Source organism: Ciconia boyciana, chromosome 22, assembly GCF_034638445.1.
Source record: "Ciconia boyciana chromosome 22, ASM3463844v1, whole genome shotgun sequence".
In the NCBI taxonomy this organism is placed as follows: domain Eukaryota; kingdom Metazoa; phylum Chordata; class Aves; order Ciconiiformes; family Ciconiidae; genus Ciconia; species Ciconia boyciana.
The window spans coordinates 1894758-1911924 of NC_132955.1; the positions used below are offsets into that span (position 1 = coordinate 1894758).

General features: G+C 56.3%; 2 protein-coding genes, 1 long non-coding RNA gene and 15 other non-coding genes across 20 annotated transcripts in view; 17 read left to right on the forward strand and 1 right to left on the reverse strand.

Annotated features, from left to right (window-relative positions):
• Positions 1-992, reverse strand: part of LASP1 (LIM and SH3 protein 1) — a 35359-nt gene extending 34367 nt beyond the window's left edge. The window contains exon 1 of the mRNA XM_072886120.1: positions 840-992. Within this exon, the coding sequence (XP_072742221.1) occupies positions 840-908 (69 nt within the window). The 5' untranslated portion in view covers positions 909-992. The remainder of the gene's footprint in view (positions 1-839) is intronic.
• Positions 993-1294: 302 nt separating this feature from the next.
• TRNAC-GCA (transfer RNA cysteine (anticodon GCA)) lies at positions 1295-1366 on the forward strand. The gene has a single exon. It is a non-coding gene; the product is annotated as a tRNA-Cys (tRNA).
• A 2186-nt stretch (positions 1367-3552) lies between these two features.
• TRNAC-GCA (transfer RNA cysteine (anticodon GCA)) lies at positions 3553-3624 on the forward strand. Its single transcript has one exon. It is a non-coding gene; the product is annotated as a tRNA-Cys (tRNA).
• Positions 3625-3999: 375 nt separating this feature from the next.
• On the forward strand, positions 4000-5992 carry RPL23 (ribosomal protein L23). The gene is made up of 5 exons (XM_072886144.1): positions 4000-4080; positions 4335-4418; positions 4718-4846; positions 5519-5632; positions 5862-5992. The coding sequence occupies exons 1-5, from the start codon at positions 4068-4070 to the stop codon at positions 5942-5944; spliced, it is 423 nt and encodes a 140-aa protein (XP_072742245.1). The 5' UTR covers positions 4000-4067; the 3' UTR covers positions 5945-5992.
• Positions 5030-5162, forward strand: LOC140662675 (small nucleolar RNA SNORA21). Its single transcript, XR_012046147.1, has one exon. It is a non-coding gene; the product is annotated as a small nucleolar RNA SNORA21 (small nucleolar RNA).
• A 2204-nt stretch (positions 5993-8196) lies between the features above and the next one.
• On the forward strand, positions 8197-8268 carry TRNAC-GCA (transfer RNA cysteine (anticodon GCA)). Its single transcript has one exon. It is a non-coding gene; the product is annotated as a tRNA-Cys (tRNA).
• A 286-nt stretch (positions 8269-8554) lies between these two features.
• Positions 8555-8626, forward strand: TRNAC-GCA (transfer RNA cysteine (anticodon GCA)). The gene has a single exon. It is a non-coding gene; the product is annotated as a tRNA-Cys (tRNA).
• Positions 8627-9050: 424 nt separating this feature from the next.
• On the forward strand, positions 9051-9122 carry TRNAC-GCA (transfer RNA cysteine (anticodon GCA)). Its single transcript has one exon. It is a non-coding gene; the product is annotated as a tRNA-Cys (tRNA).
• Positions 9123-9520: 398 nt separating this feature from the next.
• Positions 9521-9592, forward strand: TRNAC-GCA (transfer RNA cysteine (anticodon GCA)). Its single transcript has one exon. It is a non-coding gene; the product is annotated as a tRNA-Cys (tRNA).
• A 398-nt stretch (positions 9593-9990) lies between these two features.
• On the forward strand, positions 9991-10062 carry TRNAC-GCA (transfer RNA cysteine (anticodon GCA)). Its single transcript has one exon. It is a non-coding gene; the product is annotated as a tRNA-Cys (tRNA).
• A 438-nt stretch (positions 10063-10500) lies between these two features.
• Positions 10501-10572, forward strand: TRNAC-GCA (transfer RNA cysteine (anticodon GCA)). The gene has a single exon. It is a non-coding gene; the product is annotated as a tRNA-Cys (tRNA).
• A 393-nt stretch (positions 10573-10965) lies between these two features.
• TRNAC-GCA (transfer RNA cysteine (anticodon GCA)) lies at positions 10966-11037 on the forward strand. Its single transcript has one exon. It is a non-coding gene; the product is annotated as a tRNA-Cys (tRNA).
• Positions 11038-11550: 513 nt separating this feature from the next.
• Positions 11551-14142, forward strand: LOC140662506 (uncharacterized). 3 transcript variants are annotated; one of them, XR_012046103.1, is made up of 4 exons: positions 11551-11682; positions 12552-12719; positions 13532-13599; positions 13885-14142. It is a non-coding gene; the product is annotated as an uncharacterized lncRNA (long non-coding RNA). The 3 variants fall into 3 exon arrangements; XR_012046104.1 differs by lacking the exon at positions 11551-11682 and adding an exon at positions 12043-12106; XR_012046102.1 differs by lacking the exon at positions 11551-11682 and adding an exon at positions 12066-12168.
• Positions 14143-14655: 513 nt separating this feature from the next.
• Positions 14656-14727, forward strand: TRNAC-GCA (transfer RNA cysteine (anticodon GCA)). The gene has a single exon. It is a non-coding gene; the product is annotated as a tRNA-Cys (tRNA).
• Positions 14728-15125: 398 nt separating this feature from the next.
• Positions 15126-15197, forward strand: TRNAC-GCA (transfer RNA cysteine (anticodon GCA)). The gene has a single exon. It is a non-coding gene; the product is annotated as a tRNA-Cys (tRNA).
• A 438-nt stretch (positions 15198-15635) lies between these two features.
• Positions 15636-15707, forward strand: TRNAC-GCA (transfer RNA cysteine (anticodon GCA)). Its single transcript has one exon. It is a non-coding gene; the product is annotated as a tRNA-Cys (tRNA).
• Positions 15708-16100: 393 nt separating this feature from the next.
• On the forward strand, positions 16101-16172 carry TRNAC-GCA (transfer RNA cysteine (anticodon GCA)). Its single transcript has one exon. It is a non-coding gene; the product is annotated as a tRNA-Cys (tRNA).
• Positions 16173-16569: 397 nt separating this feature from the next.
• On the forward strand, positions 16570-16641 carry TRNAC-GCA (transfer RNA cysteine (anticodon GCA)). The gene has a single exon. It is a non-coding gene; the product is annotated as a tRNA-Cys (tRNA).
• The last annotated feature ends 526 nt before the right edge of the window (positions 16642-17167 follow it).

Consider the following 17167-nt stretch of genomic DNA (forward strand, 5'->3'; position numbering starts at 1 on the left):
TCTGCTGAAGCTCAGGAATGCCGCTGCCGAGATCCACGCATTCTTCAAGTTACTTTTTTTAGTCCCTAAACTGGTCGTCCCAAAAGCCTGGAAGAGGAGGGGGAGGAGGGCGGCTCGGCTCTCCAGGAGGGGTTAATTCGGAGGCAAATCCCACGGGAACCGTGTAGCACCGGGGATGGAGACACCACCGCCGCCAGACCTCACCTCCAGCACCGGCAGAGACAGGCTTCATCGGAGCTTTATTTTTGATGGGAAAACCCTCCAAAAAAAAAAAAAAAGAGACACTCAAAGCACTTGCGCACTCCGTTAAGGCAGGCAGCACAAACTAGACAGCTTGAGTTCTGGAACAGAGAAGTATCAATTGGGATAGAAGATGAAAATACAAAAAAAAAAAGCTCGGTTAATGCAAACCAGATGAGGTTCCCAGCTTCAGGGGAAGCGTTAACTGTTGCTTTGCTCCGCAGGCGCCCGGCTGCAGCTTCCCGCGAGGCTGGGGCTGCTGCTGCCTTTTAATTATATATAAGGAAAAGGCCCGGACGCTGCCGGCAACCGCTCGGGTAGAGGGCTCCCGTCCACGTCCCCCGGCGCGGTACGAGGAGGCGGCACCTCCGGTACCCCGGGGCTGGAAGGAGCGTGGGTCCCGATCCCACGGGATAACCGGGGTCCCACAGTAGGGCGAGCCCTAGGACTCTGAGATAGGGGTAGGCGGCGTGGAGATACCCCACAGGGAGTGGGATGGGGAGACCACCCCACCCCAGGGGAGCCCCACGGGAGAGCTCACAGACCCCTGCCCCCCCCCACGGGGGACACCCCCCGCCCCCCACGGGCGTGGCACTCACCTTATCCAGGCAGTTCACCTTCTCGGTGGGGTAGACGATCTTGCCGCAGCGGGCGCAGTTGGGGTTCATGGCTGAAACTCAGGGTTCGCTCCCACCCGGTGCTGCCGCTGCTTCTGAGCCTCCGCCCGCCCCGCCGCCACCCTAAATAGACCGGGGGCGGGGGGGAAGGGGAGGGGCACCGGGGGCACGCGCGCGGGGGCGTGGCGCCCACCCACGCGCGCGTGCACGCACACGTACACCCTCGCCGCCCCGCGGCGCGCAAAGCGCGGTGTGGGCGGGAGCGCTGGCAACCCACCCCCCCCCCCCCGCCGTTCCACGCGCGGACGCCGCGGACGCGGCGTCCGCGCGTGGAACGGGGGGGGGCGGGGGGCAGCCGTGCACGCGTGCAAAGTGCCACGCGTGCGCACGGGGGGGGGGCCGCAGTAAGCGAGCGCCCGGCGGTTGTGGCGGCAGCCGGGGGTATAGCTCAGTGGTAGAGCATTTGACTGCAGATCAAGAGGTCCCTGGTTCAAATCCGGGTGCCCCCTCAAATTTGGATTTTCTTTTTTTTTTCCCCCCCCGCACTCCCCGCCGCTCCCACGCGTGATTCCACCTATATAATTTTGCGTGACGCAGCCGGAAAAAAAAAAAAAAAACAAACCGACACACCGTGACAGCCCCGCGCTGCTGCAGGGCGAGGAGAGCCGTGGTGGTTTGGCGAGCTCTCTCCCTTCGGGAAGTTGCCCCGTTGGGTGCTTAGCACCGAGTCGCCTCGAGGTGCAAAGCAGAGGTGTGAGAAATAACGACTTGTTTTTTAACGGGAAATGATCCACGAAAGGCAGGTCAGAGACCCGCGTGGGCGAGAGGGAGCATCCCTCATCTCTGGGTCTACGCTTGGCAAGGCGGTTATCAAATCCAATTCCCAACCGCGTTGAAATTTTTAGCGTCATTTTCTTGAAATGCATCGACACGAACATGAGCAGAAGCATCTCGACCTCTGCAAGGCCGGCTCCAGCCCCGTGGGGTAACGCACAGCCCCGGTGCGTGCGGGTCCTTCCTGCGCGTGCAGGACGGCCCTTCCGCAGTGACGTGCGGCGAGTCAGCATCGACTCCGGTTGATTCGGGTTATTACATTACAAAAGCCTCAGTAAGAACATTAATTCAATTTCTATCGGGAGATAATGACACCTTAATTCCCCTTCCCAAAGCCTGTTAGAAAAGAACAAGCCTCAGCAATCGCTGTTTGCAGGCAGGCTTTAATAAAGCACACCCACATCAAACGAGGCTGCGCTCGGCTCTCTTCCCCCTTATTCATTTCAGGATGCAGCTTAAAATTGGCTTCCTTCGTTTTAAAAGCAGCTTCTCTGATCCTCTCACAAAGGCGCCCACTCCTTCCCTTTCTGATCACCTCACCCAACACTTCCCAGCCCCCCGAAACAGCCTCCCACCCTTTCCTGGCCCATCGCAGCTTAAAATAAGACGCGCTTTTCTGCTTATCCAGCTCTTCGGGATGCTGTGGGTGGTTTTTCCTCTCTTGGCTCGGGAGACGCTGCGGGGTGAGGGAGGCTCTTCACCACCCAGACTTTTTGGGTGTACACCACCGGTTCAGCCTCACCCCTGAGCGATTCCTGGGGGCGGCCGAGGGCATCGCTCTGCCAAGGCCCGGCTCCAGCTGCAGTTTTTCTTTCTCTTTTTTCTTTTCATGAGCTGCATCACGTCTGGTATCCGAAGCACCCGGCCCCTCGATTGGGTCGACGCTGCAGCGTGGCCTGCGCTTTCCTCCTGGGGACTTTGCACGGGCGATGGGTGCGAGCTGATATCCCGGGACCCAGCTTGAAGAGATGTGCCAGGTAGCGCTGCATTGCAATACATTTACGTTGTAATGCCAGACAGTGCTCCAGTACTCGTCTCGCATCAGCTACAAATCACGCGTTTACTGTTAGTGGTTGATTTTATAGCCATGAAATGGCAGGATACCTCTTTGCTTTCTGAAGTTATTATCTTAAACATGTATTTCTTGTTATTGGCTTTCAGGCTGTCAGGATGCTTTCTTAGCTCTACACAGAGCGCTCAGAGGAGCAGGTAGATGAAATATTACAAGCAGCATCGCTTGTGCTTTCCTCCTGAAATTAGATTTAGGCAATCCCTGAGTAAATAAAAAATCATTTAGTGCCACTAGGCAAAAATCTCTTTCACTTTGTGATTAAATTACACTGGAATTTGCAGAATCACTAGGGCTGAAATAAACACGTGGAGACAGAACCCAAACAAGGGCAATTCCTTCTTGATAACACAGAAAAATTCATTTTTTGACTCGCTGTCAAGAGCCTGGCGAGAGACGCAGGACGCTGCGGCCGCTCTCCTGCTACCGCTGCTCCCGGCAGGAGCCAGGAATCGTGGGCATAACTCGGCAGCCTGCACATGTTTTTCACCAGCTTGGAAAATAACGAATTACTGCTCTCGCTTCTGCTTTTCTGCTCGCGCTCTTGGTCCCCAAACCCCCGCGGGCGGCTCCTCGCCAGCCCGGGCTTTTGCCGGTCCCCAAAGTGCCCGTCGGGAGGGGGCGACCCCGTCCACCAGACCCTCCTGCTCGGCGGCTCCGGGCGAATGTCCCCGCAGCCCCCGTGGTGCGAGGGGCACCGGGGAAGGGGGAGGTCGTACCCGGTAGTCCCGCTGCGGCAGCGGCCCGGCGGCAGCGGCGGGAAGGCGGCGAGGAGTGGAGCTGTCGCCGGGCGGGGGTATAGCTCAGTGGCAGAGCATTTGACTGCAGATCAAGAGGTCCCCGGTTCAAATCCGGGTGCCCCCTCGTTTTATTCCCGCACCCCTTTTTCCTTTACTTCCTTTTCTCCCCTTCCCCGCAACCAAAAACGTGAAAAGAAGGCTTTTCGCCCCAAATTATTGCCGGCGGGGACCGGTCCGAGAGCCTTCCCCGTTATCCGTGTCCGCGGCGCACCGCAGCGTCCGCTCCGAACCAGCCCGTGGCACGCGTGGGGAGCGGGGAGCGCAGCCCTGAGGGGGCCGCGGCTCCGCCCCTCCCGTCCCCTCCCGGTGCTGCCGGTACCGGGGGTGCCGCTCACCGCCGCCTCTAGGGGGCGCCTCGGGCCCCCGCCGCCAGCGCCACGTGACTCCCCCGCCGCCACGTGAGGCGGGCCGGCCGGCCTCGCCACGTGACGTCCGGCAGAGCGGGAGGGGCGGGGCGGCCCCATATCCCGGCGTCCTCCGCGCGCCTCCTTCTCTTCCGGCGCCAAGATGTCGAAGCGAGGTGAGGGGGGTGCCGGTATCCGGCTCCATCCGACGCCCCGCGGCATCCCGGGGCGGCGGGCGCCCGGATCGCTGCTCGGGCTGGGTCTGGCGGAGCTGGGGCCCGGGGAGCGGTGTCCGGCCCCGGCTGGGAGCGGAGGCCGCAGCCGGTGTCCCTAACACCTCCCGGGGAGGTGCAGGCCGGGCTGGCCCCCCGCTGCCTGGAGCCCGTTTGCGCTCCGTCGCCGGGGTTTTAATCTTCTTCTCGGCCCGCAGGACGCGGCGGTTCCTCCGGTGCGAAGTTCCGCATCTCCCTCGGTCTCCCGGTGGGAGCTGTGATCAACTGCGCGGACAACACAGGTGAGCGTGGCCGCCGCCGTGTCCCTCCGCCCGCGTCTGGGGCTTGAGCCGAGGAAGGAGACGCCCGTTGTAACGCAGAGGGCAACCAGCTGTCGAACGAGTTCGTAAAAAACCAGTTTTCCTTCTGAAAAGCTCTTGTTGGGTTTGGGCTTGTGGCTCGGTGGGGTGTGGTGGAAGGAGACAGCGATGGTGGCACTTTGGGGTGAAGCGGCAGCCCATGCTGTTTGCTTCAGTCGGTGATTTGACAGGGAAACCGTCTTCCCGGACAGGCTGGGTAATGCCGGTGCCTCTCTCCGCAGGTGCCAAGAACTTGTACATCATCTCCGTGAAGGGGATCAAGGGGCGCCTGAACAGGCTGCCGGCGGCTGGCGTGGGCGACATGGTGATGGCTACCGTCAAGAAGGGCAAGCCAGAGCTGAGGAAGAAGGGTGAGTGTGGAGAGGAGCAGTGAGTCCTGCCGCACCAACGGGCAGCTCCTGCCGAGAGCCTGCCTGCGCTGTAGCGTCCCTCCTTCGAGGGATGGAGAGACAAGCCGCTCATCGAAAGGGAGCACGATTCCTCCCTCAAACTGGTGCAGAAGGTGGGCACTGAATCTCAGGAGCATCACCTCCACCCTTCTGAAAAGCACTCGCTGGGTCTGTGTGCAGTGGCTTAGCGAGTTGTCGTGGAAGGGCAGAGCAAAGGCATCGCTTTTGGGTGAAGTGGCAGCTTGTGCTGTTTGTTTCAATCAGCGGTGTGACATTCTGCCTTGGAAAAGAAGGTTTACTGCTGCTCTGGAGGGGAAGGGAGGAGTTCTTGCTGAATATTGTCTGTGAATTGATCGTATGTTCAGAAATAAAGGTGGGGAAGTGGTAAAAAAACGGAATTGTCCAAGTGTAGACGCAGCTGTAAGTGTTACACAGTTTTAAGTGTACTGTTGACTATAAACCGTAGCTTCTCTTAGCGCAGCACTGCAAATATGAGATGAAAAAAAACAAACAACCTCCCAAACGCGTGCACCGAGTTGGATGCTGCGGCAGAACAGTTCCTCCGGGCTGTCTGTTGCTGGACTGTGGTTAACCTGATGTTTGTGATACTGAGCTGCTCGTTTCTCTTTGCAGTCCATCCAGCAGTGGTCATTCGGCAGCGGAAATCGTACAGGAGAAAAGATGGGGTGTTCCTCTATTTTGAAGACAACGCAGGAGTGATAGTAAATAATAAAGGTGAAATGAAAGGTACGGACAAGAATCCTGGTGCATGGGGAGAAAGGGGAACGTGGAGAGGGGTGGTAGGTCGGCATTGCCAGTCAGAGGGCTGCAGTCTCCCGGGCAAAAGGACCCGAATTCTCCTCAGACTCAGGAGAGCGCAATCGGGCTGAGCTAGCGTTCATGTAAAATGTTGCCCTGAACAATCTGTGCACCTACTCAGCCCTCTAATGGGTTGTCATCTTTTTCTCTTTTCCAGGCTCCGCCATCACAGGCCCTGTGGCTAAGGAGTGTGCAGATCTGTGGCCCAGGATAGCCTCCAATGCAGGAAGCATTGCATAAACACGTTTATCTTCGTAGAGATAAAATAAAAGTCCTTGTACCAAATAAGTGTCTTTCTTGCCAAAGCGCCCTCCTCTGCTGAGCAGGACAATGTTAAAATGAGGGAGTTAGTTCTGGGAAACCTTTTTACGGAACTCCTTGTGTGGATGTACACTTCGGCGGGAAAATGGGATTTGGAGTTTCAATATGCAATGATAAGTCTCTTTTTTCAGGCAGGTTCCTGTACTACTGGAAAATATCTGGAAGGGGGTTGCACTGGAATGACTTAAACTTTAGCAATACTGACTGAATTCATCCAATTTAGGTATGCACAAATAGAAACTGGGAGGTGTCTCCCAAAGCCTTTCTACAAGAAGCCTTCGTACAGGGGCTCTCAAAATCGTAGGTCTGGAATTTTCTTCCAGAATGGGCAATTTAAATGCTTAAGAGATACTGGTCTGGTTTGGGGGCTGGGGGGGGGGGGGTAGAAATACTGCCTGAAACTGATCTGTCCCATGAGCTGCAGAGTTCATTCTGGACAGGGAGCTCTGGAAGAATGTTTGTTAGACCTTGCTGAAGATGTGCGAGGACACATCAATCCCACTGCTGCTGGCTGAGGTTGTGGCTGAAGCACATGCCTCTCAACCTCCATCAGTGGTGAAACAGGCCCTGAGATCACTGACTTAATCGCAGGTAGGAGGGGTGAGCTGAACTTTCAAGATCAGCTGAAAGACTTCGAGATCAGAGTCGGAAGGTATGTCTACGCAAAAGCTCCTTATGCTACGTGAGGTTGCCTGTGATTTTTCCTGGTGCTCCTCTGGCTGAAGCAGAGAAAGGAGCGTGTTTGGGTGTGAAGTGCGGGTCAGCGTGTTTTCCGGCCCTCCTGAGCAAGGGCCACTAGGGGCCCCTGTACCTGTGCTCGCAAGTAAAAATAGGGGTGACTTTGTCCTGGGTATTGTGGCCCTGGTGCCCTGTAACACCCAGACTGACCCCACCACGCGTGCTGCTGGGGGCCACAGGGCAGGTAATGGGGTGCTGCTCCCCCTGTGGCTCCTGGGGCTGGCTGCAACTTGGACCTCAGGCAGCCCCTGGTGTGGTTGGGCTTGCCTCCATCTGCGCTGGTGTTTACCTGTGCCAGAGCATGCTTCGCTTCTCCCTTAGAGAATTCTGAGGTACATTTGTGCTACTCCCAATGTTTTCAGTGCAGGCAGGCTATAGCAGAGGAAGGAGGGTGGTAAAGGGAGCAAAGCCTCAGAGAATTTGGAGCAGAAACATAGGTAATGATGGACAAAAGCACCAGACTCTTGCAGTGGTTCGTAAAGTGGTGGTGTTTTTGAACAGCTGTTTGGCCTAACCGCCATGAATCTGCAAAATATTGTGGCCTAAAAACTGTTTCTGAGACGTTCCTGCTGGATACTCGGGAGCTGTGCACGGGCAGCAGGTGGGGAGGGGAAACCTGGAAAGGGACTTGGATGGACTGAGGGCGGCTCTCTTCTCTCCAGGCCGTTCCCCGGAGCAGGCGAGCGGTTGTGGCTTCTTCCCAGCAGACCCGGAACCCGCGGAAGGGTACAGCGGGCGCTCTGGCCGTCACCGCAGCGCTCCAAACCTGTGGCTGAAGTCGATCTCTTTCTGAGCGGTGACCGTCTCTCCAGTCCAGTGCTGATGAAGGAGCTGTTCCTCAGGCCTGGGGAGAGATGCAGAGACCTGCTTGTGAGTAAGGAGCCACCACTAAAATAAAGGTGTTCTCCCTTGATGTATGTGAAGAGCTTGTGCTGGATTTTTGAGTCGTGAAGACTTTTTGCGAGGCGGGCATGGCACGCTAGTTGGATGAAATGCTTTGGGCGTTTGTTTGTCCCTGTCCCCGGCCCCTGGGCAGCCAGCTGGGGAAGAGAGAGAGGCTGTGGGCAGCGTGGGCGGTGTTGTGGCAGGCAATTCCTCATCGAGGCTGGTGTGTTCTCTAAGGGCAGGGCACACCCCGAGAATGAACAGAGGTGCAGCCGAGTGCCTTTGTCGGTGTTTTGACGTATTTTCCTTCCGCACGATGGGCCGTTTTAGAGAAGAAGAACTGGGAATTCATGAGCTTGGCCCCCAGGAGCCTGTCTGCAAGTGTGGCGAGAGACCGGGGGTGGCGTTTAAGGTAAGAGGAGGGGTAAGGCGAGGTCGGTTGTGCAGGAGAGGCAGCGGTGCCGGTGCGGTGAGCGCAGGCAGTGGAATGCAGCGGAGCCGCCTGGTGACTGCCCGCAAGGAGCCGTACCTGGCAGTGCTGCCGAGGTGGGGGTATAGCTCAGGGGCAGAGCATTTGACTGCAGATCAAGAGGTCCCCGGTTCAAATCCGGGTGCCCCCTCCCTTCCCCTTCCTTTTTTTCCAGAATCTGTTGCTCTGGAGCTCTTTATTTCAATGCTTTTCCCACAGACCGTCTGCAGGCTGCGTCCTCCGTTTGATGGGGTGCTGGGCAGAGGTGAAGGAGTAGATGCCCACAGGAGAAGGGGAGAGGCAGAGGGGTGTTTGTGAGGAGAGAGAGCAGTATTCCGTGAGAAGCTGCTCCTCGTCCTGGGATTGATTTGCTGTGCTGTGCTTTGCTGTGCTCCTGACTCAGAGGGCGGTTTGTGGGGGGCAGGTGCGTGGCAGGTGGGGGTATAGCTCAGTGGTAGAGCATTTGACTGCAGATCAAGAGGTCCCCGGTTCAAATCCGGGTGCCCCCTGGGAATGTGCTTTTTCTTGGCATTTTGGGGTGTTTGCTCACTGGAAGGCTAAGCGGGAAGATCAGCTCAGCTTCCTCTCCCCGTAATTCTTTTTCATGTTACAGTCGGAGCTAGAACGCACGGGGAAGGCGTCAAAGGCTCTAAGGCACTTGCTGTGCCGAGTTACAGTCTATTGGGAGAGAACCGGCTGCAGCTAGGAGAGGAAAGAGAGGAACGGGGCCGAGGTTGCCCGGTAAATGAAGAGCGGGGGCAGCGTCTGTGTTGTGTGTTGGAGTGCAGGGCCTCAGCGTCTGCGCTGCTGTTGCATTTCAGCGTTGCCATTTCTGCAGCAGGATTTGATTGCTATGGAAGAGCGAAGGCAAAGACTGGGGAAGAGCACAGTGAAAAAGGTTGTTTTGTTGGTGAGTTGCAAGGTGCACACCCGGGGGGTATAGCTCAGTGGTAGAGCATTTGACTGCAGATCAAGAGGTCCCTGGTTCAACTCCAGGTGCCCCCTCTTTTCGTCTCCTTCCCCCTTCCTTTTGCCAAAATTCTTCACAGAAAGAAGATGGAGAGCTCTTCTTGGGGCTCGTGAGCTCGGGCTGTGCAGTGAAGGCTGCTTTCTGAGTGTCAGCACTCCAGGTACTGAGGCTCTGAGTGTTAGGAAACTGCAAGGGTTGTGCAGTGTGTGAGAAACCAGTCGGTGTCTGTGTGTACTTGTCTCCGTTCTTAATTCTTGGTCATAATAATATTTAACATACTTTATTATATTTAACTCCGTGTACAGCCTTTGGCAGGCCCATGAAGGTGCAGCACAGGGGGCTGTGAAGGACAGGAATGTAAGCAGTGGACCTAAAAAGTTGTCTGTCTCTCTAGGAATGTTTTTGAAACCTCCTTGTGGAAGGTGTTGATCCAGGGGGTATAGCTCAGTGGTAGAGCATTTGACTGCAGATCAAGAGGTCCCTGGTTCAACTCCAGGTGCCCCCTCTTTTCTTCACCTTCCCCCTTCCTTTTGCCAAAATTGGTCACAGAAAGAAGATGGAGAGCTCTTCTTGGGGCTCGTGAGCTCGGGCTGTGCAGTGAAGGCTGCTTTCTGAGCATCAGCACTCCAGGTACTGAGGCTCTGAGTGTTAGGAAACTGCAGGGGTTGTGCAGTGTGTGAGAAACTTCTTCCTGTCTGTGTGTACTTGTCTCCGTTCTTAATTCTTGGTCATAATAATATTTAACATACTTTATTATATTTAACTCCGTGTACAGCCTTTGGCAGGCCCATGAAGGTGCAGCACAGGGGGCTGTGAAGGACAGGAATGTAAGCAGTGGACCTAAAAAGTTGTCTGTCTCTCTAGGAATGTTTTTGAAACCTCCTTGTGGAAGGTGTTGATCCAGGGGGTATAGCTCAGTGGTAGAGCATTTGACTGCAGATCAAGAGGTCCCTGGTTCAACTCCAGGTGCCCCCTTTGGGTTGTGCTTTTTCCAGGAAAAGTACGAGCAGCGTTCCTCCTCACTTTTGGATCCGCTGTGCTTGTGCTGTGCACGGAAGGCAGGTCTCTCGGCTTCCGTGTTCAAGCTACTGAGCACTCCACTAAACGCTTCCCGTGAAAATCAGTATCCGTGCCAGTGATGAAGCAAAGACGCAACGGTCGTTGCGTGGCCATAGCAGTCGTTGTTTTGCTCAATGAGGAAAGTGCTGGGGATCTAGTTTGTGTGCGTAATGAGACCCTGTCTGTGTGCGTTTGTCTCCCGATTGTCTGCAGGAGCTCTCTGTGCACAGTTTTGCTTGTACATTAGCGTGCAAAAGAGAGTGCTGCCACATAGAAGAATCTAGGCAGTGGACATAAACCCTGAGCGTAATAGATGAAGTTATTTGTATTGCTCCTTGTGAGAGTGTGCACCCAGGGGGTATAGCTCAGTGGTAGAGCATTTGACTGCAGATCAAGAGGTCCCTGGTTCAACTCCAGGTGCCCCCTCTTTTCGTCTCCTTCCCCCTTCCTTTTGCCAAAATTCTTCACAGAAAGAAGATGGAGAGCTCTTCTTGGGGCTCGTGAGCTCGGGCTGTGCAGTGAAGGCTGCTTTCTGAGCGTCAGCACTCCAGGTACTGAGGCTCTGACTGTTAGGAAACTGCAAGGGTTGTGCACTGTGTGAGAAACTACTCGATGTCTGTGGGTACTTGTCTCCGTTCTTAATTCTTGGTCGTAATCATATTTATCATAGTCTATTGTATTTAATTCCCTGTTCACCCTTTGTCCGGTCCATTAAGATGCACGGGGCTGTCAGGTGAAGGAGTCTAACCAGTGTACCTAAAAAGTTGTCTGTCTCTCTAGGAATGTTTTTGAAATCTCCTTGTGGAAGGTGTTGATCCAGGGGGTATAGCTCAGTGGTAGAGCATTTGACTGCAGATCAAGAGGTCCCTGGTTCAACTCCAGGTGCCCCCTCTTTAGCTGCTTTTTCACCCTTTCTTCTTCCAGCATCTCCTCACAGGCAGACTAGGGAGAGACTTTCTTACCCCTCTGAAGAGTAGGAGGCCTTGGAAATCACTTGATGACTTTTTTTGTTTTTGAGGCCTTGGAAATGACTCGATGATCTTTTGCCAAGCATGAAGTGGGAGTTTGACATTCTTCCCTCTCTTCTCCTGAATACCGCAGGTACAGACAAAGCAGCTGTCTCAGAGAAGAGGTGCTGCTGGTCTCGTTTTTCCTGTTTGAGTAGTTTAGTCCTGGTAAAGAGCAAGGATAATGCCTTCCTGGACGTGGGCATCTCTGCTGCAGCGTTCCCTGAAGGGAGCTGGGGCTGTGATGTCGAAAGCAGGCCGCGGCTGGGTTGCTGAAGGGCAGCCGCAGCCTCGGGTACGGCTGTGGGGTCCCCGGGGCTCGAACCGGCAAGCTGCGGCCCCGCAGCCGGACGCTCTACCCCTGAGCCGCGCCCCCGGCGCGGGGAGGCGTCGGGGAGGCGTTTGGCGGGAAGAGCCGGCTCAGGGGCAACGCGCCGGGCTGGGAACCGGGAGGTGGCCGGTTCTAACCCCGCCCGGGCCGCCCCCAGAGCCGACGGAGCCCCGGACCGGCCTTGATGAAGGCAGCGGGGTGAGCGCACGGGAGAGCTTTCGCTCAGGGCCGCCCCAGTCTGAGCGCCGGCCCTCGGGGTATCGGCCGCTGGTGTGGGAAAGAAAACAACCCGCAGGCCCGCTCACAGCGGCACCAGGCCCTGCCCTTTCGGGACCGGCGGCGCCGGGGACACCGCACCCGCGGGGACAGCGGCGCCCCGTGTGCCGCACGCGGGTCAACCTGCTCCTTCAGCCGGGGAGCTCAGGCTGGCGCTTTCCCTCTTTCCTGTTTCCCCAGGGCACGCATCGGCTGGCGCGGCGGGGCCGGCCGTGCCCTGCTGCCATCCGCCATCTTGGCGCCTGCCCGCAGCGCCGCGCCGCGCCGCGGCGGCAGTGAGCTCTGGGCCGCGCGGCGCGGCAGAGGCGGCGCCGCGGCGCGTGGTGATGACGCCCGTGCAGGCCCGGTAGCCGCGGGGAAGCGCGCGGCCGGGCGCCGCGCGGCGCCGCGATGGGGGGAGGCGACCTGGTGAGGAGGGTGCCGGTCCCGGGGGGAGCCGGGCCGCGCCGGGCGGGGCTGCGAGTCTGTCCCGGGGCTCCGGGTGCCGGGCTGGGCTCGGGCTCGCTGCCAGGCGGGCAGCGGGCCCGGGAGGCGCGGGTCGGCCGGGGCCTGCGGCCGTTCCCCGTCTGTGGCAGCGGGGCCGTGGGTCCGAGCGGGCCTCGGTGGGGCGCGGGGAAGCGTGTGCCGTTCTGCGGGCCTCGCCCGCGGGGTCGCAAGGGTGGGGGGCGGCGCGGCGGCTCCGAGCGGGCCCTTGCCCGTGGCTCCGGGCGAGGGAGGGCGTGTGGGGACCGGCGGGCGGGGTTTGGCGGCCCTGTGTGAACGGTCCCGGTGCTGTCTGCGCCCTCCTGCAGAACCTGAAGAAGAGCTGGCACCCGCAGACCCTGCGCAATGTGGAGAAGGTGTGGAAAGCCGAGCAGAAGCCTGGGGCCGAGCGGAAGGAGCTGGAGGAGCCGTGGCGATGCGCTGGGGACGTGGGCGCCCTCCGGTGAGGGGCTGCGGGGGCTGCCGGTGCCCCCGAGGTAGGTGTTCGTCTTCGCGATGTTGTTGCTGTCTTCTGCCCGGAGGAGGTTGTGCGCAGGGAAGCTTTCTTGAAACTGGCCTGGGGCTTTCTTTGTAACTGTCCCGGCTCTGCTACGAGCGGGCGGTGAAGTGTCATTAGGCAATTAGTCACGTGGCACCGTTTATGTAGAAGGGGCAGGTCCTTTACTTCTTCCTTAATGAAGATGAACTTAATGAAAGAGATTCATTAAGTTGAATATCAGCTGTGTCTTTCTGTAGCTGTGACACATAGCTTCACATTAAATAAAAGTTCTCTTGCCAGGGCTCGAGAGTTGAACGTGTCTGAGGCTAAAATGTTTCCCTTTCTATGGAAATGCGCGCTTGATGTTTCTCACCTTCAGAGGCTAGTGCCTGAAACTCCGTCACACTTGAGAAGCCTGTGATCGAAAAGAAAATGCTCGTGTTTGCAGTAGGAAAAGAGAAGTTGGGGTGGATGTACCAGGGATGATCAGGTGAAGCTGTCCTGCGAGATGTAACGATTCCTGTCTCCACATCTTCTTTACTTCCTCCTTTTCTGCTGCTGGAGATGCTTGTAGGGAAGCAGGAGCTGCACTGCCGGGCACTTGAGTAGTATGGAGCCAGCTCTCAGGCTTATTTCTCTGTACAGCCCTGTTCCAAATCGCTTTAGAATGCAACACTTTGCAGTGGGCACAAAAATCTGCCTCTCCTCAAAGATGTGCCCTGTTCCTCCGGCTCCTGCGTGATTTCTCCTAGCCCCGTTACTGCAGCCTGTTTCAGTCCTCGATTTTGGTTCTTCCTCTCTTTCTTGCAGCGCTGCGGTCGTGCACGGAGGGAGGGCTGGCTAGTGGATTCGTTCCATGGCTGCGAGGTGGAACAGAGGTACGTGAACAGGAGTTTGCGGGGTGCAGGTACGTGTCCTACTCACGGCTCGTGAGGTGGGGTTGTCTGGAGTGCAATGCTTTGCTTGAGTCACGTAAAAATGAATCTGGGTGTTTTTGAACAGCTGTTTGGCCTAACCACCATGAATGTGCAAAATATTGTGGCCTAAAAACTGTTTCTGAGACGTTCCTGCCGGATACTCGGGAGCTGTGCACGGGCAGCAGGTGGGGAGGGGAAACCTGGAAAGGGACTTGGATGGACTGAGGGCGGCTCTCTTCTCTCCAGGCCGTTCCCCGGAGCAGGCGAGCGGTTGTGGCTTCTTCCCAGCAGACCCGGAACCCGCGGAAGGGTACAGCGGGCGCTCTGGCCGTCACCGCAGCGCTCCAAACCTGTGGCTGAAGTCGATCTCTTTCTGAGCGGTGACCGTCTCTCCAGTCCAGTGCTGATGAAGGAGCTGTTCCTCAGGCCTGGGGAGAGATGCAGAGACCTGCTTGTGAGTAAGGAGCCACCACTAAAATAAAGGTGTTCTCCCTTGATGTATGTGAAGAGCTTGTGCTGGATTTTTGAGCCGTGAAGACTTTTTGCGAGGCGGGCATGGCACGCTAGTTGGATGAAATGCTTTGGGCGTTTGTTTGTCCCTGTCCCCGGCCCCTGGGCAGCCAGCTGGGGAAGAGAGAGAGGCTGTGGGCAGCGTGGGCGGTGTTGTGGCAGGCAATTCCTCATCGAGGCTGGTGTGCTCTCTAAGGGCAGGGCACACCCCGAGAATGAACAGAGGTGCAGCCGAGTGCCTTTGTCGGTGTTTTGACGTATTTTCCTTCCGCACGATGGGCCATTTTAGAGAAGAAGAACTGGGAATTCATGAGCTTGGCCCCCAGGAGCCTGTCTGCAAGTGTGGCGAGAGACCGGGGGTGGCGTTTAAGGTAAGAGGAGGGGTAAGGCGAGGTCGGTTGTGCAGGAGAGGCAGCAGTGCCGGTGCGGTGAGCGCAGGCAGTGGAATGCAGCGGAGCCGCCTGGTGACTGCCCGCAAGGAGCCGTACCTGGCAGTGCTGCCGAGGTGGGGGTATAGCTCAGGGGCAGAGCATTTGACTGCAGATCAAGAGGTCCCTGGTTCAACTCCAGGTGCCCCCTCTTTTCTTCACCTTCCCCCTTCCTTTTGCCAAAATTGGTCACAGAAAGAAGATGGAGAGCTCTTCTTGGGGCTCGTGAGCTCGGGCTGTGCAGTGAAGGCTGTTTTCTGAGCATCAGCACTCCAGGTACTGAGGCTCTGAGTGTTAGGAAACTGCAGGGGTTGTGCAGTGTGTGAGAAACTTCTTCCTGTCTGTGTGTACTTGTCTCCGTTCTTAATTCTTGGTCATAATAATATTTAACATACTTTATTATATTTAACTCCGTGTACAGCCTTTGGCAGGCCCATGAAGGTGCAGCACAGGGGGCTGTGAAGGACAGGAATGTAAGCAGTGGACCTAAAAAGTTGTCTGTCTCTCTAGGAATGTTTTTGAAACCTCCTTGTGGAAGGTGTTGATCCAGGGGGTATAGCTCAGTGGTAGAGCATTTGACTGCAGATCAAGAGGTCCCTGGTTCAACTCCAGGTGCCCCCTTTGGGTTGTGCTTTTTCCAGGAAAAGTACGAGCAGCGTTCCTCCTCACTTTTGGATCCGCTGTGCTTGTGCTGTGCACGGAAGGCAGGTCTCTCGGCTTCCGTGTTCAAGCTACTGAGCACTCCACTAAACGCTTCCCGTGAAAATCAGTATCCGTGCCAGTGATGAAGCAAAGACGCAACGGTCGTTGCGTGGCCATAGCAGTCGTTGTTTTGCTCAATGAGGAAAGTGCTGGGGATCTAGTTTGTGTGCGTAATGAGACCCTGTCTGTGTGCGTTTGTCTCCCGATTGTCTGCAGGAGCTCTCTGTGCACAGTTTTGCTTGTACATTAGCGTGCAAAAGAGAGTGCTGCCACATAGAAGAATCTAGGCAGTGGACATAAACCCTGAGCGTAATAGATGAAGTTATTTGTATTGCTCCTTGTGAGAGTGTGCACCCAGGGGGTATAGCTCAGTGGTAGAGCATTTGACTGCAGATCAAGAGGTCCCTGGTTCAACTCCAGGTGCCCCCTCTTTTCGTCTCCTTCCCCCTTCCTTTTGCCAAAATTCTTCACAGAAAGAAGATGGAGAGCTCTTCTTGGGGCTCGTGAGCTCGGGCTGTGCAGTGAAGGCTGCTTTCTGAGCGTCAGCACTCCAGGTACTGAGGCTCTGACTGTTAGGAAACTGCAAGGGTTGTGCACTGTGTGAGAAACTACTCGACGTCTGTGGGTACTTGTCTCCGTTCTTAATTCTTGGTCGTAATCATATTTATCATAGTCTATTGTATTTAATTCCCTGTTCACCCTTTGTCCGGTCCATTAAGATGCACGGGGCTGTCAGGTGAAGGAGTCTAACCAGTGTACCTAAAAAGTTGTCTGTCTCTCTAGGAATGTTTTTGAAATCTCCTTGTGGAAGGTGTTGATCCAGGGGGTATAGCTCAGTGGTAGAGCATTTGACTGCAGATCAAGAGGTCCCTGGTTCAACTCCAGGTGCCCCCTCTTTTCTTCACCTTCCCCTTCCTTTTGCCAAAATTGGTCACAGAAAGAAGATGGAGAGCTCTTCTTGGGGCTCGTGAGCTCGGGCTGTGCAGTGAAGGCTGCTTTCTGAGCGTCAGCACTCCAGGTACTGAGGCTCTGAGTGTTAGGAAACTGCAGGGGTTGTGCAGTGTGTGAGAAACTTCTTCCTGTCTGTGTGTACTTGTCTCCGTTCTTAATTCTTGGTCATAATAATATTTAACATACTTTATTATATTTAACTCCGTGTACAGCCTTTGGCAGGCCCATGAAGGTGCAGCACAGGGGGCTGTGAAGGACAGGAATGTAAGCAGTGGACCTAAAAAGTTGTCTGTCTCTCTAGGAATGTTTTTGAAATCTCCTTGTGGAAGGTGTTGATCCAGGGGGTATAGCTCAGTGGTAGAGCATTTGACTGCAGATCAAGAGGTCCCTGGTTCAACTCCAGGTGCCCCCTCTTTAGCTGCTTTTTCACCCTTTCTTCTTCCAGCATCTCCTCACAGGCAGACTAGGGAGAGACTTTCTTACGCCCCGGAAGAGTAGGAGGCCTTGGAAATCACTTGATGACTTTTTTTGTTTTTGAGGCCTTGGAAATGACTCGATGATCTTTTGCCAAGCATGAAGTGGGAGTCTGACATTCTTCCCTCTCTTCTCCTGAATACCGCAGGTACAGACAAAGCAGCTGTCTCAGAGAAGAGGTGCTGCTGGTCTCGTTTTTCCTGTTTGAGTAGTTTAGTCCTGGTAAAGAGCAAGGATAATGCCTTCCTGGACGTGGGCATCTCTGCTGCAGCGTTCCCTGAAGGGAGCTGGGGCTGTGATGTCGAAAGCAGGCCGCGGCTGGGTTGCTGAAGGGCAGCCGCAGCCTCGGGTACGGCTGTGGGGTCCCCGGGGCTCGAACCGGCAAGCTGCGGCCCCGCAGCCGGACGCTCTACCCCTGAGCCGCGCCCCCGGCGCGGGGAGGCGTCGGGGAGGCGTTTGGCGGG